At 36.8% G+C, this 26797-nt stretch overlaps 3 protein-coding genes across 4 annotated transcripts; 1 reads left to right on the top strand and 2 right to left on the bottom strand.

Annotated features, from left to right (window-relative positions):
• The first annotated feature begins 534 nt into the window (after positions 1 to 534).
• LOC114389455 lies at positions 535 to 4556 on the top strand. The gene has a single exon (XM_028350138.1). It carries the CDS (start codon positions 1430 to 1432, stop codon positions 4235 to 4237), a length of 2808 nt encoding a protein of 935 aa, XP_028205939.1. The 5' UTR covers positions 535 to 1429; the 3' UTR covers positions 4238 to 4556.
• Positions 4557 to 6244: 1688 nt separating this feature from the next.
• On the bottom strand, positions 6245 to 11306 carry LOC114389434 (protease 2-like). Of its 2 annotated transcripts, XR_003661769.1 has the most exons (11): positions 10710 to 11306; positions 9958 to 10180; positions 9520 to 9661; positions 9248 to 9445; positions 8913 to 9044; positions 8684 to 8812; positions 7762 to 8174; positions 7421 to 7637; positions 7124 to 7314; positions 6832 to 6950; positions 6588 to 6703 (listed from the first exon to the last, which is right to left on the bottom strand). XR_003661769.1 is itself a non-coding variant. In XM_028350107.1 (10 exons), exons 1-10 carry the CDS (start codon positions 11212 to 11214, stop codon positions 6526 to 6528), a joined length of 2328 nt encoding a protein of 775 aa, XP_028205908.1. In that variant the 5' UTR covers positions 11215 to 11304; the 3' UTR covers positions 6245 to 6525. The 2 variants fall into 2 exon arrangements, 1 of the variants encoding a protein (XP_028205908.1); XM_028350107.1 differs by lacking the exon at positions 6832 to 6950 and having other exon boundaries at positions 6245 to 6703; positions 10710 to 11304.
• An 8065-nt stretch (positions 11307 to 19371) lies between these two features.
• LOC114390861 (extra-large guanine nucleotide-binding protein 1-like) lies at positions 19372 to 24725 on the bottom strand. The gene is made up of 8 exons (XM_028351769.1): positions 23141 to 24725; positions 22806 to 22943; positions 22576 to 22680; positions 22276 to 22467; positions 21889 to 22066; positions 21096 to 21337; positions 20357 to 20520; positions 19372 to 20230 (listed from the first exon to the last, which is right to left on the bottom strand). The coding sequence occupies exons 1-8, from the start codon at positions 24215 to 24217 to the stop codon at positions 19639 to 19641; spliced, it is 2688 nt and encodes an 895-aa protein (XP_028207570.1). The 5' UTR covers positions 24218 to 24725; the 3' UTR covers positions 19372 to 19638.
• Between the last annotated feature and the right edge of the window lie 2072 nt (positions 24726 to 26797).

The raw sequence follows: 26797 nt of genomic DNA, 5'->3' as shown, positions 1-26797 counted from the left end.
TCATTATCTTGAATAACGTTCAATTAATTATTGGTGTAAAAATATATATATTGAACTTTTTTATCTATATATGTAAATGATTAAGAAAAAAGTTTATACACTTAGTGTAATTTTATACCTTTATGTAATTATAATTAATTATGTATGATAAATTTATTTGGTTTCAAATAATTATTTTAAAGTAATTTAAATAATAACTAAATAATAATTTAAAACTATTTTCCTTTAACATGGACATTAAACTCGGAAATGATATAGCCTTGAATATTAAAAATTGGAATATAATGAAAAGAGGTTGTGTGGTGGTGGATATGATATTGATAACATCTGTGGATTCACATATGGAAGGCTTTGAATTGAACTTTGTGGTTTCCCCAGTTGGACAGATAGCAGCTTTTTACAAGCCAGCCGATTATTTGACTTTTAACCATGACTTCAGCCTGTGGGCCCCAGCACAACATAGACAAAAGGAACCTCATTTGTTAAAATAATAATAATGTATGCAAAATCGAAAAAATCATTTTAATATCACTAACTAGTTTGGTTTTTGCGAGAGTCAATGTCCCTTCTCCCTGGATTCCTAGCAAGTGTTGTTTTTCTAGATTGTTGACAGAGAGAGAATGGGGGTTAGTCTGAATTGAAATTTCTCTCCTTTTCTTTTCTTTTTGGTTTTCAATTCAAGAAGAAAATAGTACAGTGAAGATATCAAACAAACCGGTTTCGTTTTGGTTTTACTCTCTCTTAGTAAAAGAGAATTTGATGTGGGGGCTCTTTGCTTTAATTATGCTGCAGTGAATTGAAGAGAGAGGGAGAGAGAGAAGAGAAGAGAGAGAGAGAGAGAGAGAGAGATAGAGAGAGAGGTTCTTCCTTCACGTTTGATGGCTATTCAAGTGTTTTCTGGAGTGCGTCTGGATACTGATTGAGCTTCAGGAATTCTTTTACTTATAGTTTGATTCTCCTTGAAACCCATTTCTCCAAAAATATTTTCTTTTTGTTGGGTTCTTGTTGCTGTGAGTAGCCTTGCAATTTTTGGGATCTGGGTTCTAGGGTTTGAAGGCTTTGAGCTTTTGACTTTCTCTCTCCTTTTCTGAGAAATTGGGTATCGAAATCTATTCTGGGTTCTAGACAAAATAAAACCTTTATTTTGTCTTTGTTGGGTTTCGCGTGAAATGGTTAGCTGGGTTGTTTGTTTCTCTCTCTGAAACAAAAATCTCATGTTTTTCTTACAAATTGGGTTGTTGGGGTGGTGTGGTGTTTAAGATTCCAGATTCCTTGTCTTGTTAGAATTTTGTTGGTGAAGGAGTTGAAGCTGAACTTGTTATAGATTGATGTGAGGGGCTAAGCTAAAGCCCTCTTGTTTGTGTTGTTTGAAGTGTGTGATAATCTCTCAGATTGGTTTGGGTGAGAAGAGGAGGAAGGTACTAATACCATGCATCTCTCACTATGGAAGCCCATTTCACACTGTGCTGCACTGATCATGGACAAGAAGAGCAGGAGGAAAGACGAATCCAATGTTGACATGAGGAGAAACCCATCAATGCTTCGGAAGCTGCAAGAGAACAAGCTCAGGGAAGCCCTTGAGGAAGCTTCTGAAGATGGCTCACTCTCCAAATCTCAAGACATAGACCAGCCTGACTCTGCTGCCAACCAGGATGATGATGGCCTTGGGAGATCCCGATCGCTCGCCCGGCTGCACGCCCAGCGCGAGTTCCTTCGCGCCACTGCTCTTGCAGCCGAGCGAATCTTCGAGTCCCAGGAGGAAATTCCCAGCCTCCGGGAAGCATTTGCCAAGTTCCTAACTATGTACCCAAAGTACCAGTCCTCTGAGAAGGTTGATCAGTTGAGGTCTGATGAATACTCACATTTGTCACCCAAGGTATGCCTTGATTACTGTGGTTTTGGACTCTTCTCTTTTGTTCAGACAATTCACTATTGGGAGTCTTCTACGTTTAGCCTGTCTGAGATAACTGCTAATTTGAGTAACCATGCACTTTATGGCGGTGCTGAGAGAGGAACTGTTGAGCATGATATAAAGACTAGGATCATGGACTATTTGAATATTCCTGAGAATGAATATGGCCTTGTTTTTACTGTCAGCAGAGGATCAGCTTTCAAATTGCTGGCTGATTCCTACCCTTTCCATACGAACAAAAAGTTGCTGACCATGTTCGATCACGAGAGCCAGTCCATTGCTTGGATGGCTCAGAGTGCCAGGGAGAAAGGTGCTAAAGTGCATAGTGCATGGTTTAAATGGCCAACCCTCAAACTCTGCTCCACTGATTTGAGGAAACAGATTTCCAACAAGAAGAAGAGGAAGAAGGATTCAGCCACCGGTCTTTTTGTGTTCCCAGTTCAGTCTAGAGTAACCGGGGCTAAGTATTCATACCAGTGGATGGCCTTGGCCCAGCAGAACAACTGGCATGTCTTACTGGATGCTGGATCATTGGGCCCCAAGGACATGGATTCTCTTGGCTTGTCCCTATTTCGGCCAGATTTTATAGTTACATCATTTTACAGGGTTTTTGGATATGATCCCACAGGTTTTGGTTGTCTTCTGATCAAGAAATCAGTGATGCAAAGCCTTCAAAATCAGTCTGGTTGTACTGGGTCTGGAATGGTGAAGATTACCCCGGAGTTTCCAATGTATTTGAGTGATTCTGTTGATGGTTTGGATAAATTGGTTGGGATTGAAGACGATGATGAAATCACTGGGATGGGTGAAAAGACTTCTGAAACTCGTCAGGGAACACAGTTGCCTGCCTTTTCTGGTGCATTCACATCTGCACAGGTCAGAGATGTGTTTGAGACCGAAATGGATCAAGACAGCTCTGAAAGAGATGGAACTAGCACCATATTTGAGGAGACTGAAAGCATATCTGTTGGTGAGGTGATAAAGAGTCCCGTCTTCAGTGAGGATGAGTCATCGGACAACTCATTTTGGATTGATTTGGGTCAAAGTCCTTTGGGATCTGACAGTGCTGGTCAATCGAATAAACATAAGATAGCTTCTCCCCTACCACCTTTCTGGTTCAATGGGAGGAGGAACCAGAAGCAACATTCTCCAAAACCAACTTCCAAGATGTATGGAAGCCCAATGTACAATGACAGAGAGGTAAACCTAGGTGCTCACGAGGACCGCCACGTGCTGTCATTTGATGCTGCTGTCCTGATGTCACAGGAACTAGACCGGGTCAAAGAGGTACCTGAAGAAGAGCATGTCGAGGAAGTTGATCATTATTCAAGAAATGGTAATGGGTCAGATCATCTGCACGTCAATGAGATCCTGGAAGAACCTGGAACCAGTGGAGTAGTCAATAATGGATCTTGGCTCGATTCAACTTCTCTTGCCAGGCATCAAAGCTTGGAGAATGGCTCTACTTCTGAAATATGTCCTGATGTCAAAGAGAGTGCCATAAGAAGGGAAACTGAAGGTGAATTTAGGTTGTTGGGTAGGAGAGAAGGGAATCGTTATGGTGGTGGTAGGTTTTTCGGTTTGGAAGAGAATGAAGCCAACAGCAGGGGAAGAAGAGTGTCATTTAGCATGGAAGATAATCATAAAGAGTACCTAAGCCAGACCCTAGAGCCAGGGGACATGTCTGCAACTAGCTTTGATGATGAAGAGGTGACAAGTGATGGAGAATATGGTGATGGACAGGACTGGGGCAGGAAGGAACCAGAGATAATATGTCGACATATCGATCATGTCAATATGCTTGGTCTCAATAAAACTGCACTTAGACTTCGGTTTTTGATAAATTGGCTTGTTACCTCATTACTGCAACTGAAGTTGCCTGCTTCTGATGGGTGTGAAAAAGCAAGTCTTGTCCAAATCTATGGTCCAAAAATCAAATATGAAAGAGGTGCAGCTGTGGCTTTCAATGTGAGAGACAGAAGTAGGGGGCTAATCAATCCAGAGATTGTTCAAAAGCTTGCTGAAAAAGAAGGAATCTCTCTTGGTCTTGGTTTTCTGAGTCATATACAGATTCTTGATGGCTCACGACAGCACCGTGGAGCTCTGAATCTTGAAGACACAACTCTTTGCAGGCCAATGGAGAATGGTCGGCGTGATGGAAAAGGTAGCAGCTTTGTAAGGCTTGAAGTTGTCACAGCCTCACTCGGCTTCCTGACGAATTTTGAGGATGTGTATAAATTATGGGCTTTTGTGGCCAAGTTTCTCAACCCAACATTTATCAGAGAAGGGGGTCTTCCTACCGTTCAAGAAGGCCTTGAGACATGAGATGGCAAAGTCGCCTGTGACTTTATTCAATTTTGGAAACTGAACATGAAACATTATTTGTGAGAACTTGCCAACAAAAGGGGCAGCAGCCATATCTGCAGGAAGAATGGATAGACACAAACTTATTTTCTGCATCAAAGGAAGATAAGGCAAGCGGGGTGGATTTGTTAATTCATGTTTGTTGTTGCTTACATTTTTATTATTTCCCCCTTTAGTTTTTTGAGCTGCTTGTAGAGTTGGCTTTAGAGAGATTTGTTACATATTGGGAAGCCATGGTGTACTTTGAAGCAATATTGTATGGGTAGAACTTCTACTGATATATATATATATATATATATATATATATATATATATATATATATATATATATATATATACACACACACACACACTTAGCTTCCATTGCATACGAAAGGATTTCCAACTTCTGTAAAAATTGTAGCTTCCATTGTCATCATGCTATAGTTTACCATACAATCCGATTGGTGCTTTTTAAAAAAAATAAAAAATTGTGTGCGTAAATGTTAGTGAAACTTGGGTATTTGATTGACTTCGGTGAAAACGGAATCTGGCAAAGTTGAACGAATGTGGTGATTGATGGATATGCCTTGGAACATTGTTTTCTCGGGATTTTTACAGACACCTCAATCCTAAACATTGAATTTGATAAGGATTGGTCCTGTTTTTAAGAAAAAAGGTAAAAGAACAAGAATCGACAATTTGATCAATACTTAGTGCTATTTCCGAAAGTGGGTTTTACTTTTTATTTATATATTAATATATTAATATTAATAATTAACTTTTGCGGTTATTCCTGTGTTGTAGTCGTGACTCGTGCACCAAACAATATGTAGCTTTTTGCTTGTATAATCTCCGCAGATTGCAAATGGAGGGAAAATGCTAGTTCCACATTCGGGTTTTTTTTTGGGTTTAAATTACAGGATGGTTTACTATAAATAATCATGTTTGAGTCGAAAAAAAATAGTTAATGGACTCAAATTTGAGACTTATGATTAACCTAAAAAATCTGTATCTTATGTAAAATAAACAAAAAGTATGTAAGTTGATCCAAACACTCTCTGGGTTGCTTGGGGGATGCTATGCTACCCTTTAAAGTTTTAATACTTTGACTGGTGATTTAATTAGATATATACTTAATTTCATTATTTTTAAGTGGTTAATTAATCAATTAGTTCATGATTAATTGATTGTGCGTTTTTTTTCTATTGATGCGACCCCGCTGCTTAAACCCTGTTTAAGTTATCTTTTCTTTCTATGCTCGACTTTTTTGTTCCAAATATCTTTTTATACGGGGTATGAATCATAGCATAGCCTCACCCACTAAGTTTTGTTTCAGCAAAGGAACTATTGTAGTGATTTTATGAAGCTGTTTTGTTCATCCAGCAGTTGACAAATCAGTGAGCTCTTGATTAGTTCTTTTTTTCATTATTTTTCAATCATTCATGTATTGAATGCCAACCTGTGAGATGTGATTTAGGTGAAGGAAAATAATATGATGCGAGTTGGGTGATAAAATTAGATGAAGGAAAAATAATTTTCTGAGAAAGAGAAAAGAGAAAAAGTTCGTGCAGGCGTGCACGTATGATTTCTTTTCATAAAATTAAATCGCAACTTCAAAAGGTTTAAGTGTTTTTTAAATGAGCAATTTTTTCAGTTTTGTTTTTTCTTTCAAATTGATTAATCCTGTTGGAGTCAGGAATGTGCCACTTCCCTGCAATGGATGAGTTATCGAAATTACAACTTCTGACGTTAAAATAAATTGTTTTTGCTATGTGGGGGGTAGCCATAGGATGATTTGTGGGCTATTTCGAGTGTATAATAATTTAGATGCAAATACACGTTCGGTTGTAATATTTTATTAGACCTAAAACTTAATTGATGATTGATTGATTGATTTGGAGATCTTTGAAGCGATCACAATATTGTCGAACGTGGGAAAAGATCATGGTGCCGTACGATTACAATTTCTAATATGAAAATTCCATGTAAGCTAAATACATGCGTGCACGCGTGGATAGCATTACCATTAACACCAAAATTGCATCATGCTCTTGTTAAACAAGACACGGTAACATTTACAACATGTAATGAACCCATTTTACATGATAAACCAGCAAACGTTCTAGTGTCCATTCCATTGGTTGTAGATCCCAAGTAGTTTTGAAGGCTACAAGCTCAACTAGTTGGAAAAGAATGTCGGATGGCAAGTACAATTTCAATTCTATATCAGGTTGCCATAAGAGATTTAGCAAATGATAGTTGGATATCTAAGATTCCATCATCTTCATGAGAAATGTAGCCTCTAATGCTGATTCCTTGGACTGCAAATAACGGTTTTCCTCTACTAAATCTGTGGTCAAGTTCAGCAATATTGGCCGCTTTGGGTCGTAAATTGAGAGATCACGAACTCGTGCAACCCATTTTGCAGCTTCCCATACCCCAAATCTGAGTCATGAAAATAAAAACAAAGGTTCATTAGTACGGTATAACTCGTTTGATTCTTTTACTATTCACATAACGACAATTAATGTATAGGTAACAGTCTCTGGAAGGGAATAGACAGGTTAGGGTACATTTGGATGGTTGATGACAGGTAACCAAATTATGATTTTCGCTCAATCCCCATATACTTAACCCTATCTCTCGGGCTTCCGATCCTTTCCCTCCCACATGCTATAAATGCTCCAAGTTTCTGATACATGGATACACATCCAACATCAATTCAACAGCATTTTGAAGTATCTATATTTTGGTTGTCACTTTTATCATAACTGCCTTCATTTTTACTGAAATACTACTCAAACCAACCCCATAGAAATCTTGGATACCATGTTAGGAAGATATGCAAAGACATCAGTAGCTTACCGTGTATTGAAAGATGAGGTTACTAATACAGCTGGATAAAGAGCATCCTTTTGTATATTGTCATATGGAGAATATTCTCGAATTGCAAGAAAATCATTGAGGTCCCCAGGGTAGCCAAACTCTTTGTAGTCAGCAGCTATAAGTGGCAAGATGGGATACAGAAGAGTGTTTGTTGCATCTAAAAAGGGAACCTACAGAATAAAACATACAAGATAGTATTTGAGTATTTGAGATAACACATTTAAAGTGGAGCCTAAGTAAACCAAAACCAGAAAGCACGCAAACATTCTTCAACACCTTTAAGACTGCAGCACGAAATAAATCTGGAGAACGATTAATGGCAGAAGCAACCAAAAGTCCTCCAGCACTATATCCCCAACCAGCCAATTTGTTTTCATGCACAATATCTTTTTCAATGAGGAATTTGGCACAAGAGATGTAATCATTAATTGAATTATGTTTCTTTGCACGTCTTCCATCGTTATGCCATTTCTTACCAAAACCACCTCCACCTCTGAAACAGGCCACCAAAACTATCATATAAGCGATAAGACTTTGGAGAAAATAAATTTAACAATAAAAAAATATCCATATGAATATGCATTGAATATATGGCCATTAAATAATGTGAATCCTACCTAACATCGGCATAGGCAACAACCCAACCTCGATCTAGGAGGCTTTTTAGTTCACTGCGCCACCGTTTGTCAAGTAATTCACCATAAGCTCCATGTCCATGCAATATGCCAGGTTTTTTAGCTTCTGTCTTATTGTTACGTGCAAAAACAATAGTCAAAGGAATCAAAACTCCATCAAATGAAGGGACCTCATATTGTTCACAGGCATAAAACTCAGACAGGTCATTCCATAAGTGGTCATCTTCCAAGTTAACACTCACAGGACTAGAGTGTTTGGAATTTGAGGGCTCCATACTAATACTTGCAGAATTTTTACCATACAGTATTCTTGTCCGGTCATGAAGCATATTTTGCTGTTGAATGATGTTCCACTTACCTGTGGCCAGGTCATAATCAACCACAGCATCTGGCATCTGCAAGAAACTTGTGGTGAGCATATCAGGATTTGGTGATTGGGTCTTTCTTCTAGGTTGAAATGCAAATGTACATTGTAATTTGTATTGAATTGTGCTACACTCTTAGCCTAGTAGTATACATACATAGGGAAGCTGTGCTATAAGATTGAACAAAAAGTAAACTCCAGAGACCATATACATAAATAAAAATCAGCACTGAGCATACTACAAATTGGTATAAAAAGGCAGAAAAACCTAACCAGGAGGAAAGTGAGAGGAAGAGAAAACTTGGAATCATGGAATGCCAAAATCAATTCTACCAGGCTTACTGGCAAAATACATCATGAAGTATTTTTTGGAACCACAAACTGTTTTTCAACTTCTCAAAATTTTCTTGGATGCATAATTAACAGAGCCAGTGAATGTCATTCAGAGTTGGCAAGCTATGAAGGTAAACAGATGTTAACAGAATCATGAAGAGCAACCTCCTTCAGAGATTACAAAAAAAGAAAAAATCATTCACATACCACAGGTGATGATATTATAAAGCGCATGACAGATGAGTAAAAGTCATAGTTTGGTCCAGGCATAATTTGGCAAACATGTTTTGGAATAGACAAGTACTGTAGGTCCAGCTTCCTCAGTTTAACTGCTCCCTATCACAAAAATAAGATGGTCAACATAATTCAATAAGATTATAAACCAAAATTACATTGAGTTTATCTGTAACAGATATAGCAAATTCTCTTGCATTACCTTCCCAAAGGGCAATGGCAGTCCAACTGAACAAAGCTGAACTTTTCGACCTTCCCTTACAATGAGTGCTAAGTATTTATCACTAAAATCAATATCCTCAATAATCAAACCTGGGTCATCAACTAATACCTCCTGCAGTTCATGAGGCCAAATACGACATGTAAGGTAAAGCAGATTGCACAGGTAAGTTAACTAAGAAAACATGAAAGTAAGAGTGTAATAACAAATTATCTCACTGTTTCAAGTAAACACATGTTTTGCTTATGATATAAAAAGAGGGGAAAAAATGAAACAAGTCAACCATAGAGAGAAAAAAAAGTGATGTTCCAAACTACCTCCCATTTTCTAGTACTTGAAAGATCCACTGGACTACAAAGAAGATAATGACATTCAACTGATCGACCACCTTTGGGAGCATCTGTAAATAAATAAAGGTAACCTCGGTGATGTTCAATTATGCAGTGAGCTAGAACATCACACTCCCAAACTAGTTTCAAGCCAGACAATGGGTCAGCTGCATTTATTAGAAAGACCTAAGAAATGGTTACAATTATTATCCAATACCAAGGATCTTAATTTTTCAGAGTTCCCTAGGAAAGATCTTTACCTTTGATGATGTGGTAGAGAATGTATTTACAGTCACGAATTGAAAGTCTTTTGTGTGCCTAATATTAACATGAACACTTTCATCTGACTCTTCCAAAAGCAAAACATCTTCATCAGTTGATCCAATCAGACTGTAGTAGATACTGTGGCAACAAGCAGAAAGATGAGATTGAGGAAGATCACATGAACTTCAATGTTAGCAGTCATAAGCAAAACACAAACTAAGGGATTCTTTTAAAGATAAAACTCATGCAATTCCTAAGTGCTTTTGGTAATATTCTTCAATCAAAACTAAAGTTAACATAGGTTACAAAGATTAAACTTCAATTCTGATTGAAGAACATCACTAAAAGCATCCAAGGAACCGTATATAAATTTTGCCCTTCTTTCAATTCTATTACAGCACCAACCACCAATAGATCAACAACAATTCACCCACCGGTAAGGCCTCATTTTCTTATCCGTCACAACATAAAGCAAAGCCTGTCCATCCTTGGCCCACGCCAGGTTGGAAACTCGATCCGCCTGAGGCTTACTGCACAAGGAGCCCGAATTTAAATTTCTCACAGATAACTTGAAGTAGTCATTTTCTTTATCATACATAGTGTATGCAAGAAACTGATGATTCGGTGAAACCTCAGACAGCTCCTCGTAAGCATAGCCTATAAAAGTCAGGTCAAACAATAGTCAGCACTACAAAACATCATAAACCAATATCAAAGATAAGAATAAGTGAGTCATTGGACATTTTGTGCGTAAAGTTTGCAAGACAGGACATTTGTTCATGGTCCAATAACAGTCCAATATGCCAACAACAATTACTAAGATATGTTCTGATACCATCATCAAATTTGAGTTTAGGCTTAAGGGTATGCTTGGATTTCTAGTGGGAGTGTTCCAAAAGTATGTTAGAGGGTAAAATCAGTTTGGGGTCATGTTTAGTTACCCCCATAAGTATGTCTGGTAGTAAAAGAAAAATGGAGAAGAAAGATTTGGAAAACTTTGACAAACTCAGGTTGTAAACTTAAGTTTACAAACTTCAATCCAAACATGTACTAACTCAATCTCAAAAGTTAGCTTGTGAGCTGCCTCAATATAACTCAATTCCAAAAGCTAACTCTGAAGTGAGGGTTGCTCCCACTTATATACACTAATGAATTTGAGATTTCCAATTGTGATTGCATAATTTACCTCCGAACCTCTCGGCTTCTTGATTATAGTCGATGAGCTTCTGCTCAATGGTCTTCCCCGTAGTGAAATCGAACCCGGCGGGGGGATACTTATGCGAAATGAAGTCGTCGTACAAGGCGGCCAACCGGCGGCAGAGAACGGGGTAGGGTTTGGCTTCTTCGGCGCGGCGGTAGTAGAGCCAGGGGCCCCAGCGGAGGGGAGGGGTGGAGAGGTCGAAGGGCATGCGGGAGGCCATCTCGAAGTGGAGCTTGTTCAGGAGGTTATCGGAGTCCGACATGACGGCCTCCGTGTACTTCTCCTCCTGCTCCATGCACACGTCCATGTGCCGCATCGCCACCTTGTCGTTCAGCTGCGACATCCAGCTGTATGGATCCTCCCACGTTGCGCCGTGGAAGCTGAACTTCTGTGGCTTCTTCGGGGGCTTCGGTGGGGTCGGCGGTGGTGGTGGTGGCGACGCCTTGTAGTGGCGCCGAGCCAATTGAGCGAAACGGAACAGAGGGCGCATTGTTGGGGGTTTGGGGCGGAGGGGAAGGGTTTTAGGCTAGTTCCTCACAAAACATAAACCCCCTTGGCCTAGCTGACCACTTTTTCTTTTTTCTTATGGGTAAATTCTTAATTCTTGAAAGTGAGACAGGAAAATTTTGTTGAGAGATGAAATTTAAATCTAGCAAAAACTACGCTAAATTATTCATGTTTAGTTTATAAGTTTTATAATTTAATATTAAATTAATTCTAAAAAATATAATTTATTATTAAATTGATCATTGAACATTATTGAACATTAAGATGGTCTTACAAATTTAATGGTATGACTCATTTGTTATATATATATTTAAGAATTAAATTTATATTTTTCATTTTTTAGAAATCAATTTATTAACACATCACATTTTTAAGGATAAATTTTTTTTCTTGTTTTGCATTTCTATCAAATTAGTAGTATAAAAATTTTGAATAAAAAAATCAATATAAAATTAAGACAATTTTTTTACTAAAATTAAATTAATACAACATTTCTCCCTAATATATTTTTTTTTAAAAATCCCTTGACCAAGAGCCAAAACTAATCCCTCGAGTTATAATTATTCATTTAAGGGTTGATATTTTCAAACGTTTTTTTATATATATGCAAGGATCAAGGTTTATATTGGTAAATAAAATTATCTATCAATCATGTTACACCATATTAATAAATAAAAGTTTTTTTTAACTAATTCACATCTTTTAAGAAAGATGGTTAATTTAACTAACAACATTAAATTTGTTAAAAATTTATATTATTTTTTCAAAATTACTTTTAAAATGATTGGAACTCATCATCTCACTCTTTTTATTTAATTAATTAATGTGTGCTAGTCATTTTCTCAGTTTGGTCCTTATATGTCAAAAATTATTAAATTTGTCCTTATACATACTAATTACCAATTTAGTCTTTACAACTATACATTGACCATTAACTTCCTTATGTATTCTTAATTTAGTCATTGTAAACCAACAATGGTTGGCACAATTTGTTTGAATCTTAGTTGATCATTGGGTATGAAATAAATTACGTTAAAAGGAGAATACATACCTTGTGTGCGCTTGCGATTTTTGACGAAGATTTAACACTTCTTTTGACAGAGACAACTTGGTTCCAATATTATGGTCAACAAAAAAAATTTGGTCCTTATAAATGTGCCTTCTTAATTTTGTCCTTACAGTTACATGTAGGAGACTAAATTAAGAACATGTTACATGTATATGGACTAAATGAAGAATAAGTAAGGGGGTTAATGGTGACATTATAAAGATTGATATTTAATTAGATCTTATATATGGTCCAAATCGAGAATTCACGATGCATATATAGACTAAATTATATTTTTTAACATTTTGGCTAATAACATTTATACTTTAGAAGTATGTTACATAATTGTTTCTTTATATTTTCATATGTTTAAATCGTTATCTGTTTTTATCTTAAAACAAAATTTGATGATCTTTTTATTTATATTTAATAATTGTGTGGTGTAGAACACAAAGTGTGATTAAGCTTGGGCAGTGCAAGAGAGGTTGAAAGAAACATGAGAGAATGAGAAAGAGAGCTTTCAGAATACTCATGGTATTGAATCGTATTATGTGTTTAGAAACCTCCTTATATTCTTACAAGGTATATATTTAGTGTTTGCCTCTATGGCGTCATTGTCCACATGGCTTGTTACAAGTATTTTGCGTTAAGTACCCTATCTACAGGGTTACCTTGGGTATATCTAAAGTAAGCTTGCTGCTAAGACATTTCTTACTTAAGTTGGTTCCTTGATCTTTGTGGTTGGCTTGTAATCTTTAAGTCATTCCTCTTATGATTATGTTTTGTGCCATATGCCCATGCGTGTAAAGTTGATATTTATCCCGAAACAATTACCCTTAAGTCGATATTGTCTCGAAGAGGCAATGTTGGCTAATCAAGTGTAAAGTTGATATTTACTCTGGAATAGTTGCCCTTGAGTTGATATGTCTTGAAGAGGCAATGTCCGCTAATCAAGTGTAAAGTTGATATATACCTCAAAATAGTTGCCCATAAAACATGTGGTAGTTGTTCTACCCAAGTGTTTTAGGTCTCTTTTACTCTTTTCTTCAATCCTTGTAGAATAATTTGGTTTGCGGCTTCAACCTAGCCATTTGTTGCTGGATGTTCTACTTATGTGAACCTTTTCTTGATGTTTAGCCCTGATAACAGTTGGCGAAATTTCCTATTAGTGAACTGAAAACCATTGTCGGTCATTATAATGTCGGGAGTCCCAAACCTACAAATTATTTACCTAAACACAAAGTTCTTGATGTTTTTGGCAGTTATAGTAACAAGTGTTTCTGCCTCGACCCTTTTAGTGAAGTAGTCAACAACTACCACTAAGTATTTGACTTGTCCTAGGGCCCTTGGAAAAGGTCCCATTATGTTAATTCCCCACCAAACGAATGACCATAGAGATGTGAAACTATGTAGCTCATTTGTCAATGCTTGTGGAATGTTGGCACATTTTTTACTCCTTTCACATTTTTGCACATAGTCGGCTATGTTAGTTTCAATGGCCGGCCAATAATAATTAGCTCTTAATATCTTTCTTACCAAAGTTTTGTATCCAAAATGTTGTCGCAACAACCTTTGTGTATCTTGATCTTTACATACTCTACTTTTGTCACTCTTAAACATTTCAAGAATGGTTGAATAAAACTTTTTCTGTAAAGGTTGTTATTTATCATACAAAATTTTGTAGCCCTTCTTTGCAATTTGCACCTTTCCTTCAGATTTTTTGAGCTTACACCATTTTGTATGTACTCCAAAATCGGCTTCATCCAACTTTCTTGCATCTCTATCATCATGACAAACCTCAGAGCATGTATTGTCTGTCAAATATCATTGTACATCCCATCATACTCTTCAATGTTAGATAGTTTCAACAATAAGTTGGATCTGGAATTTCTCTCTCTCAGAATATAAGTGAATTCCATTTTTTTGAAATTTTCTTTAATAATCTTTATCTTTTCAACGTACTTTAGTAGAATCAGTTCCTTTATTTGGTATTCTTCATTCAATTAATTGACCATCAATTTGGAGTCATTGAATACTTTTAGCACTTGAACCTCCATGTTGATTGCTATTTCTAGTCCTACAAGACATGCCTTACATTTTGTTTGATTTTCTATGAGTGGGAATACTAACATAAGTGCTTGTTCAAGCACTACTCCATGTGGGGATTCTAACAAGATTCTTGCCTCACATTGTGTCTCACTGGATGATCCATCAACAAATAGGGTCTAGGGTAACTCCTCTAGTCTCGTCTCCTCTTTAGAATGTGTCATTTCAGCTATGAAGTCAGCCAAGCATTGGGTCTTGAGTGATTGTCTTGGTTGATATTGCAAACCATATTCCATCAATTCAATTTCCCATGTTACAATCCTTCACGCCAAGTCAAGCCAATGTAGTATTTGTCTAATTGGTTGATTTGTCCTTACTACAATTGGATGTGCTTGAAAGTAGGGACGTAACCTTTGAGTTGAGAGCACCAAGGTTAATATGATTTTCTCTATTTTTGGGTACCGTAGTTCAGCATTCTTAAGTGCCCAGTTAGGAAATACACCGATTTTTAAGTTTTGTTATTGTCCTTGACCAATGCTGCACTGATTGCTTCATTTGCTATAACCAAATATAGGTACAATGTTTCCTCATGGTCTAGCTTTGTCAACATGGATGGAGCGGATAATGTTTCCTTAAATTTCTGAAAGGCAGTTTCACACTCCTCTGTCCAAACAAACCTTTTATCCTTTTTCAGAATTCTGAAGAAAGGCAAGGGGCTTTTCTAGTTGATTTAGTTATGAGCCTTGTTAGTTAGTGTTTCCAATCTTCCATTCAGCCTATTTGCTTCTCAAGACTTAGTTCATCATCCTTTGGTAAGTAGTACTTGCATTTTTCAATCTAAAGGACATGACCTTCTAACATTAATTCGCTTTTTCTATCATAGAGGTTGTTTTCTCCTAGTCATTAAGGTGTAAGGGAATTTGGTTGTATTCTGAATAGCCATCCATGAAACTCAGATATCGATAGTCAGAAGGTTCGTCCACCAATTTGTCTTTGTTGGGAAGAGGATATAAATCTTTAGGACAATGCTTGTTTAAGTAAGTATAGTCAAAACATATTCTACATTTCCCATTTTGCTTCTTAACAAGAATGACATTGGTCAACCAAGTTGTATATCTGATCTCTCTAATTAACTAGCTTCTTGTAATTACTTTACTAGTTTTTCAATCTCTTCTAATCGCTCAAGAGCCATTTTTCTCCTCCTTTGACATACAAGTTTAACAAATGGATTTACTGCCAACTTGTGGCAAAAGAAGTTTAGGTCTATCCTTAGCATATCTTCTGGTTTCCATGTGAAAACGTTTACATTTTCTTTGAGGAAAGAAGATAAGGTTTCTCTAGTCTCCTCATCCAGATATGCTTCAATGAATGTTACTTGTTCTTTTACTTTCCCAATCTAGAGATCTTGGCAATTACCTCAAAGTTTTGGTCTAGCTGCCCATGCTTTCTTTTTTATATCTTCTCTGCAATCTAACTCTGTGAGCATCACCTCAGACTGTATTTAAGTTTGAGGTATATAATTCACTTCCTCCGACTTGTCCCAATTTTTTCTCTTTAAATATTTTTTATAACACTCATGAGCTTTTTTCTTATCTCATTTCAAAGTTATGGCCTGCATTTCATCACTGAGGAATTTCATGGGCAAGTGGACCATTGAAATTATTGCTCTTAATGTGTTCAAAGTCAATCTGCCTAGTATGGCATCATGGGATGACTATAACTTTACTAAAATGAACCTAACAACAATCGTTCTGGTTATTAGCACCTTTCTAAAGGTTACATGTAGCTTCACATATCCTATTGAAATTATGTGGTGGCCAGAAAAACATATTAGGTCTTCATTATAGGGAAGTAACTTTGACAACGGGATTTTGAGATTCTTGAAGAAGTCATAAACATTATGTCAGTAAAGCTGCCTATATCCACTAATAACTGGTGTACTTTGTTGTTGTTGATGAAGGCTTTCACCCATAGGGGATCATCATGATCAAGGAAGACTAATATGTCTACATGTTTATCATCAAATATCAAGGGTGGAGGTTGTCTTTTGGCTGAGATTTCTTCCACCATGCGTAGAAATTAAGACTTTTCTCGCATGTTTTTTTCAAGCATTGTTTGACGGTCCTCCACCGACAAATCCCCTTACTATGACATATATTACCTCGTGCTTTCGTTGAGGGGAGTTATTCCTTCTTTCGGGAGACTTTGGCTTAAGCTTTAAGTCAAAGTCATCTCGATGTATTGTATGCACATGGTTTTTTACCTCTCTTTCTGGAGTTCCATGCCTAAACCATAGAGAATGTTCCCTGGAATGTCCTCTTCTTTGGTGTCGATCAGGGGCTCTAGATCTCTCTCTGCTCATCACAATTTGACCAATCATATCACTTGAGATTTTCACTATCTTTGTAAATCCTTTACATATTTTGAACACACTTTGGGATCTTTCACCCTTGTGTTCAAGATTCTTCAAGAGGCAACCCGTCTCTTGATTATAATTCTCACAATCCAAGAGACAACCAGTCTCTTGATTACAACTGACTTTTTGAGATGAACAGAAAGATTTCTCTCCTTTAAAATGAATGATACATATTGAAGATCCTAGAGGAATTTCTCTCTTTTAGAGATGATAATACAATTTGAAGTTCCTAGATGAATTCTCAATAGATTTGCAAGTGTTTGCCCAAGAGTTGTTGAGAGAGCATTTGACAATTAAGTTCTCTTAGAATATCTCTCTCTTACTTTTTGAAGTCAGACACACACATATATATAGGCCCATCCTGCCTTTTCAAAATGGATTGAAGAGATGCGTCTTTTCAAAAAGCTTTTTCTGAAATTCTTCACTGGTAATCGATTACAGGTTTCTGGTAATCGATTACACAGTTATATTTTGAAGGGTCATGACTTTTCAAAGTGTAATCTGAAGTGTCGTTGCTAGTAATCGATTACAAACATCTAGTAATCGATTACATGATTCAAAATTCAAATTCAAAATCCTTTTTAAAAGCTGATTTTCAAAATATTTTTCTGGTAATCGATTACACCAGGAAGTGTAATCGATTACCAGAGCCTTGAATGTTGGAAACAATGTGTTTTGAGGCAAAAGCTTAATCAACCAATGAGATTGTTTGAGACCTTATCTTTTTCTTGATCTTGTTTGCTTAACCTTGAATTAATCTAGAAGCAATGCTTAACCATTGAATGTTTATTGAAGCAACCTTGTATTAATCTTGAAGCAATGTTTAACCTTCGAATGTTTGCTAAAGAAACCTTGTATTAATCTTGAAGCAATGCTTAACCTTTGAATGTTTGTTGAAGCAACCTTGTTTTAATCTTCTTTGGCATCATTAAAACCTGTATTCATACATTTACATTCTCCCCTTTTTTTATGATGACAATCATTATCAAGTAAATTCTTTTCGGCATCATCAAAACCTGCATGATTCACAATCAAAGACTCTTTTTTTTCTAGATTTCAGTGAAATTTGCGATTTTGATTTGCTCATCTTATTTTCACTATGCTTTTCTCTGCCTTTGAATCTCCTTTGTCTTCCACTTCTTTCAACTGCTCGTTCTATGTATCCTCTTTTTTTGTTCGTAGATCTGCGATTAATTTTTGTTGCTATTCAAGCACTACCTTTGTTGTCTAAGAATCTCCATGAACTTACCCAATTGTGCGTTCGTCAACCCTGCGTTCTCTTCCATTGTTGGAGAGGTCGTGGCTTTAGTCATAGGAGAAGATTGTGTTGTTGCTGCTAAAGTTTTTTTTGCTTTGCATGCTCATCATAACAAAGATCCACAAACGATGGATCCTTTTATCTAAGAGAATCAATGATTCCCACATATGACGCCATTGTTACGATGTAGGACACAAAGTGCAAGAGAGGTTGAAAGAAATAAGAGAGAATGAGAGAGAGACACGAGAAAGAAATGAGAGAGAGCTCTGAGAATACTTGTGGTATTGAATCGTATTGTGTGTTCAGAAACCTTTTTATATGCTTACGGGGTACATATTTATAGTGTTTGTCTCCATGACATCATTGTCCACGTGGCTTGTTATAGGTATTTTGCGTTAAGTACCTTATCTACAAGGTTACTTTGAGTATATCTAAAGTTGACTTGCCACTCAGGCATTTCTTAGGTCGATTCCTTGGTCTTGTGGTTAGCTTGTAATCTTTAAATCGTCTTTTTTATGACTATTTTTGCATCACATGTAAAGTTGATATTTACTCTAGAACAGTAGCCCCAAATCAATATTGTCTCGAAAAGACAATATTAGTTAATCAAATATAAAATTAATATTTACCTTAAAACAATAACCATTTCTATACAAAAGTAAGTACCAATGTGTACTTACACCTATCATTATCAACATAATAATTTCAGTCCAAAGATAGATACAAACCAAATGTCGGTAGAGGAAGCAACGAAGATTGATGTTAAATCTTCCTATCAGTTGACATTGCCCTTTATAGGATATGTTGGGTTTCTTTCTTGGCTTCTTTTGGTTGACTTTTGTGAACTAGCCACTTTCAGGTGTTCCTAGTATTTGGATTACTCATTTAGAATTTTGTACATAGTCCTACTCGTATTCCCCGTCGGTTATTGTATATATATCATGGATGATACTGTACAATTTTTTTAAAAAAACTTACTGCTGTACATATTAATGAATAGAATGACTCCAGGTTCATTATTTTCTCCGCGCTTTATATATGTCGTGTGCTTTTTTCCCAAAAGAAAAACTAAAAATAAGAGCTGTAAATATGAATCATTAAATTTTATTTAAATAGTAAAAAAAACATTTTTCTTTTATATTTGACAGTGGGTTAGATAATACAGAATCGACTTTGAATTTGATTTGATGATAATAGGAATGAACAGAAACCGTTTTATCGTTGCCAATATTAGGAAATAATTTTTATAGTGTATTATAGGAGGAAAACAGAAAAAAAATAATGTAATAAATAATGTGATTAAAAATAGAAAATATAAAGTATATATATAAAATAAGATTAAATAAAATAAAAAGATTGTGAAAAAGCACCATAACTACAAACATCAATATACTACTTTTCCATATGAAAAATTGAATTTAAACATTACAACTTCATCCGTGTGGCACACTGGCACGTGCTAACACACAACATACCCCAACAGCATGAAGCATACAGCTGCAGTGCATATTACAACTCAATAGCCCGTGGAAGGAATGTGCTTCCGTGTACAGCTCCTAGTTAGCAATATATGTACAAAGAACAGAATCCAAGTCATAGATGATATGACTTAAACTAACACTCTTATCTGAACTATCTGTCAATGAGAGAATGAATTCGCCTCAATGCTATACATCGAGTTATCACTTAAGCTAAAGTTTGGTCTCTCTTCGTTCCACTTCAAAATCTCCTTTGCATATTGAAGTGCTTCATCAACACTATCAGGTTCCAGCCCCTTCACCAGGGAAACATACAAGTTCCGCCCGGTAAGAGATGAATAGAGCCTCTTAAACTTCACTCCTATGTAATAGGAAGCCAGCTGAGCAAGGGAGGGGCTATTGCTAATGCTGTTGCTGTTGATGCCGGAGCGATGTTGACTAATTACTGGACGAAAATCAGATAGCCAGTCGCACTTGGTGAGTGGAATTCGTTCGATTTTCTCCTCAAACTCGTCTAATTTGTTTAATATCAACAGGAAGTCCATTTGCTCAAAAGTAGGATGAGTAACAATGGCTTCAAAAAGCTTTCTGCTTGATATCATCTTGTTTGTGCGACGACCATTTCCATCAACAGAAAACTGATCATAGTCGCTCAAGGAAACACAGAAAATGACCAATCCAACATCCTCAAACATTTCTAGCCACTTGCAATTTTCTGCTAGCCCTCTCGCATGTATTGTAATTAGTTGATACCTGTAATCAAGGAGAACAAAGCATGGTACAGGTTAGCAACATTTTAGCAGTTGTTGCAATTGGATCAATCAGGGCTACCCAGAAAACTTCTCACATATAACATTAGGCACAAATATTTTCACCCACCTAACTAAAGAATTATGTAGATCAGCAGTGTCAACAGTTTCCTCGGGAGCTGGTTGAGGAAATGAAAACTCTACAGAAGCCATCCCATTGGATGAAGTAACTCCTTCAGCATAGAGGATATCTAAATCCGAGGGTTCATACTCAGTCCTCAGTATCTCAACAGCCTAAACAAAGAATTGGAATGTTAGTTTCTCAAAGCCACTAACCCAACAAACTTTTTTTATAAAGGAAACATTAAGAAAATAATAGTGCAAATTTTGCAAAAATAATCCTGATGAAGCATTCTAATGCTTAACAGATGGATAAAAAGCAGGTTGAGTGTGGTTAGTTAGCAGATGAATTAACTAACATAACCAGAAGCCTAAAAATTGAATTTAAGTCTGGCCAAGCAAACAAGCCGTGAGAGCAAAAACCATATGCTTAAGTTCATTTGGAACAAATCTATTGAACTTAAGTTCATATGATTCATACATTATAAATTTAAGTGAAGATTTATTCCTGTCTAATGGAGGATCCCATTATCTTTCATAAACACAAAATCTAACATATGTCAATCATTTCTTCCAGCATCTGCAAGAAAAAAATATGTACCCCGCTCTTAAAATTTTCTGTTGTATGCAAGTGAATAGAAAATACATGTCAATGTTCAGTTCAAAATTCATGCACTTAAGTTAACAAGAGTACATGCACCAATTAAATTTTTGATGAAAATAAACACAACAAAAGAATGATCCCATACCCGCTCTAAGAAATAACTGGCAACACTAGGTAGCAATTCTATTTCATTTCTTCTTTCATAGGTGGCCTTAATGGCTGCATCATCCCATAACTCCTCAATCAAAGGAGCATATTCACGAGTAGCAGCTGGAAAGATAGCATCAAGTTTGCCGGAAACCATAGTTTTCAGAAGCCAATCAGAGAATGCTTTCAGTCTTGTGCCAATGGAATAAATTGTCTTGTCACCAAGTTTTGGACTGGTTCCTGAACCATAATGATACCAGTCAATGTTTAGTTCAAATGGACAAGCTAAATGTGAAATCTATTTGTCTCCTATACAGGAATTTGTAGTTATCTATTATTTCTGTCACTATCATTAGTTGCATATCAGCATTCTTCTTCTTTTGGCTGAAAAAATATCAAAACATTCAAAGTCTACAAGAAAACACTTTTGGTCATCTGAACAAACTTGACAGCTATATAATTATTCATAATTTTTAAGTCCTTATAATAAATATATCTAATACGTAAGAAACAATTATTTTATATTCTAAGCAATAAGAATGTTCGAGTTAGGTGAAGGGGCTACAAGACTAAAAACTATGAAGCATAAAAGATAATGCCACGATAAAATCGCATATAAGCTTAATGAGCACCATTTGGACCAACAACTAGATGATGCAATGTTGATGACTTGATGTGTAACGTTGTGGTGCTTAAAAAGGAAGAAAGCTTGGCCACTGAAGCAAAATTCAATAGAAATTAACATATTTTGGAGGGAAGAGTGGAAAGGAGGCAGAAAACAGAACTCATACCTGTAGTGTCAAGCACAGAAGATTGATTTTTCTTTAAATTCCCGAAGCTTTCTTCTTCAAAACGCTCACGACCCTCAAGGAGTATGCCAAGATAAGCATAGACATTGGTCTGAATGGTCAACTTTATATTTTCACGTTCATCTTCTGAAAAGGGGGTGCTTTTGTAAAGAATCTTGGCCTGACATAAGCATTTACAATTCTATAAATACGTTGGTTTTTTGGCTTTCAGCAACAACATGCAAGTTGGAATTAAGAGATGATAATTTTGATGCACATATGCTTATTATGACCATACCATACACATGTATCTTTTTTTTCTCACTAGAGAGAGTTCTAAGCAAGACCCATAATGCATAAGAATTAGTTAATTATAAAATGAAAAATCACCTGCTTAAAAAGTGTGCTTGTTCCAGACCCGGTGTAACCAAGTAAGAGGAGTTTATGAACTATTCCATGCTCAAAGTGGTCAGGAACTGGTCTGGTAGCCACATTGGAGGATAGAAACCCACACGAACTTGAACATTTAGAATTAGAAGGAACTGGCAAGGACAGTAAAGCACATACAAGCTTGGTTCCAGCCTAACAAGTGAAATAAAAGAGTGATTAATAATGCAAAATTCCAAATGAACATTGGCTCAAAATAAAACAATAGACAAAAATAAGCAAAAATAAATAAAAAATTGTTACCTTTCCCCAGATACACCCTTTTGTATTTTTTTGTCCTTCTTCTTGGTATGAACCATCCTCATTGACCCAAAAATGTGGGTTACCAGCACACTGAACTCCTGCCAACTGGCCAACCAAAGCAAGAACCTTTTATTTATTTTTAACAACAAAAAGAAAAATTAAGGTAGATCATGGAGCCTTTTAAACTTTTCTATTCTTTTTTAAGTAATATCTTGAATTGAATTTCCAACCTGCAACATTCGAAGTTCAACTTTTGTGATTTCCCTGCCATTAATGAAAACCTGTGTGTTTCCATTGCTTGCATCCGGTTTGATGGGACCCCCAACATTCAAATGAGGACTAATAATTCTGCAAGGCTTCTGTCCTTCCTGCAAAATCCACACAAACAAACAAACAATGAGATAAAACTCAAAAATCCAAGACAAAAAAAAACCATTACCTCCCAAAAATACTAGTGGTGGAGGGAAGTGGGAGAGGAGAGATTAGGGATTCGAATCTTCCACATCAATAACTAACAATACTACTAACACGCGGATTAAAGAATAAAAAAAAAAATTAAACATACCTTCCCCCAAAACCCAGAGACCTTATCATACCAATAGTTCCCGGGTTTCAAATTCTTGGGAGGATTAGCACAACTCTGCAACGTGACAAGTTCCTCAAAACCAAGTTCGTTCCCATTGACACAAACGTACTCCGGCGGAAGCTGGTTCACTTCACAGAACCTCTCCGCCTTCATCACTTGCCTAACCTCTAAATGATTGAGCAATCTCTTCAAAAGCCGCGAGCATTTCCCCAAACTGCCCCTCTTAGCCTCGTCAATCGGAAGCCCTATGCAGCCAACGCATTTGCGACCTTCCGGCATCGAACCCATCGCTCTCAACACGCAGTTCCCGCAATACTTAGCGTCACAAGCCAGACACGCTTCTTTCTCCGTTAACCTATTTCCCTTTAAGCAGCGATAGCACGAACCTTTCTTCACTTTCTTCACATTTTCTCTCTTAACCCTCTCTTTCGCTTCGTGTTGTTCTTGTTCCTCCTCGAAACGCAGAACAGGTGCGCGTTTAACGTCGTGTTCTGGTTCGGTTTCGTTTGTTTTCAGAGGAGAAATGTTATGAGACGATGGATAATCGGAACTCAGCGTGGAAGCGTAGTCGCGTTGGCTCGAATCGTTGAAATCGAAACTCGAACTCTCTTTCTCGCAATTCGAGTGCCTTCGTGTTGTTAAATTGTCCGAGAACGAGTTTTCGCTGCTCGCGTCGTTGGCTTCCGCTGCAGCGGCGGCGGCGGCGTCTTCGAACGCGATCACGGAGGTCGGCGACACCGTGACTCTCCCGGAGCCGCCTCCGTGGCTCCGGTCGAAGGCGATCACCGACGTCGGAGAAACCGCGGGCTCGGAACTCGGCGTTTTCAGCTCCTTCGAGAGTGGTTGCACCATCGGCAGAGACAGCGCGTCGGAGAACGGAACCTGCGCCAAAGTAACCGCTGCCGGAATCTTTCCGGCGGCGATAGGGACCGCCCGGGGGAGATCGTAGGCCGGGGGAGGTCCGTTGTACGCCACGGCAAACGAGTACTCGGCTTCCCCGTCGGATGACACTGCGACGTCGGCCGCAGCCACCGTCATTGTCCTCACCGGCGACATGGTTGCCCTAGTTTCCACGCCGATGCAACATTGAAGAATGAAACGAAAGTATCAGAAGGTAAATGAATATGAAACTATGAGTTCAATTCATTCAAGTTCGCACCAAAACAATAGAAATTGAACATTCAAAATAAAGGTGCAATATTTTATATAATATTGTTATTTTGATTTTCTCTAAAAAGAATAAAGAAACAGTGAAGGAAGGAAAAGAGAAGCAAATTTTAAGTCGGAAGAAGAAGAAAGGTAAGAGGGTGGTATATATATTTTTCGTGAGAATGCAGCAAACACAGAATGTGGATTTTAATTTTACGTAGGATGATTGATACGTTCAAATTTGAAAGTAGGGAAAACAAAAGAGAGTGAGAGAAAATCACGGAGAATAAGTGTGTAGTACTGTGTACTAGTGAGGGAGAGAAAACGAGAAAGTGAAGTGGAAGAGATGGGAGGGAAAAAGACAGGGAAAAGAAAAACGGAAACTGTGGTGGGCGAGGAATCTTTTTTCTTTGCTTTGTGTTTGTTGTTAATTTTAAAATTTTAGTTTTTAGTTTTTTGTGCATGTGGTGGGGTCGGAGGTGGTGTCATTTAGCACAGTGTAATTAGTATGGGAGTTTTTGGTTTCTGGATAATAGAGGTTGGGAGGGACCATGGGCAGAGCAAAGGATGGCGACGCAAGAAAGAGCATAAGCTTAACACGGGCTCCGCGTGAAGTTTTTAAGTGCCAACACATTGGATCCTCAACTTCATTCATCCTTGTCACCCAAAATGTTAAGTTGTTATCACTCAGACCTGAAAAATATTCACTCTTTCCTACCTCAACTACCAATCTAATTTATAAATGTTTACTTGTATTTATATTTTAGGACTAAGGCTACCGGGCACAAACTATGTAAGTTATGTATAGGGTAAAAAAAAATGTTTGGATTGATTTTCTATTTATAGTATTATGATATATCCTCCATATTTTATTGTCATTTCTCTTTTTCTCCCAAGTTACCTTTATCCTTGACCACTTTCAGCGTCGTCGAAGGTGATTTCTACTAGTGGTGCACCCTCTGCACCATAGTCTCAGCAACTCCTCCATCGTCGTAGTTGGTCGTCATTCACTACCGCCAAAAACATTGTCGTCACCCACCAAACCACTCCCCCTTCTTTCCTAAATACTCTCTCCTCCAACAAATTAGATCTAAATGTAACAACAAAAAACTAGCATCATTGGTGACTCCACATCATATGTTAACCAGAAAGTCAAACTTCAAGAAAATGTAATTGTAAATCACATTATATAGTGACCCAACATGTCAAATTATACTTAACAACAATCAAAGTTAAACCAAATTTTAGTTGTTCATAAAACAACACACCATACTTTCCCTCGTTGAATACCAAACCTAACCCTGATTTCTGTTGTTGTTGTCTTCATTGATCTCGATGTCGATGTCATTCAATACTGTCATGTAGGGGTCTGACACTTCCTTCATCGCACATGGTTCATATTTAGTGCTTCCTTCATTGATGCTAAGCATACCTATCCCCAAATGTCATCATTGCCATCAACATCGATGACTTCTGGTGACTGAAGGGGAATAACTGTGTTTTTGGCGGTGGTGTTCTACTTTGTGGAGGCAATGACGGCTTCAGCAGTGTCTTACTTGGCGTGGTTGGCATGCTAGAAGCTTGATTTGATGTCCTCATGGGCCATGATGGTGGCACAGATAAAGCCTAGTGAGTAGCAAACAATGACAAAATAGCAAGGGAAAAGAAGAGATGGAGATGGTGGTAAGGTGTGGAGGGTACATCATAATACATTGGAATGAGGTCAATCCAAAGACTTTATTTTGTTGTGCACCACACACAACTTACATAACTTGTGCATGGTAGTTTTAGTCATATTTTAGATTTTAGTTTAATATTTTAAGTTTGAATTTTCATTTTGGTCTTCTAAAAATTTCTCTATTAAATCAAATTGATCATTAAGGTAGTTTATCATATTGTAATTTTTCTCTAAAATCAACTAATGAAGTTTGAAAAAGAAATTTCTTCAAATTGTGATAACCCATGATGAAAGCCTAGTTATATTAATTTCTTTCAGGATATTCAAAATAAATCAAATTGTTTTAAACAACCAAATTGATTCCAAAAAAATAATAGAAATTGAACATATTAAAAAAAATACACAATTTATTGTAATTTGATTCGATATTCAATTCATATTGTGAAAATTGAGCCAAATCACACATTATACTTATATTAGTTTTCTTTTATATTCCTTTATAAATCATACCAAATCAAACCACTCATTACATTTATATTGAGTTTTCTTTTATATCCCTAAATAAAATCTCATTATCTTAACTTGACAACACTCAATTTTAGTAATGATAATTCATGATTTCAGGTGTTAAACATTTTTAATTATGTTAAATAATAAGTTTTTAAGTTTATGTTGAAGAGAAAAAAACTTATGTATTAACCGTGTAAATTTTTGTATATAATTATTTAATTATAATTCATTATATATAATAAGTTGGCTAGCCGATCATCATGTTAACTCATCGTTAAACCATTTCTTTCACACGTTCA

The sequence above is a fragment of the Glycine soja genome, chromosome 16, assembly GCF_004193775.1.
Source record: "Glycine soja cultivar W05 chromosome 16, ASM419377v2, whole genome shotgun sequence".
In the NCBI taxonomy this organism is placed as follows: Eukaryota; Viridiplantae; Streptophyta; class Magnoliopsida; order Fabales; family Fabaceae; genus Glycine; species Glycine soja.
The sequence above is the reverse complement of the archived record's forward strand: the minus strand, read 5'-3'. Positions and strand labels throughout refer to the sequence as shown.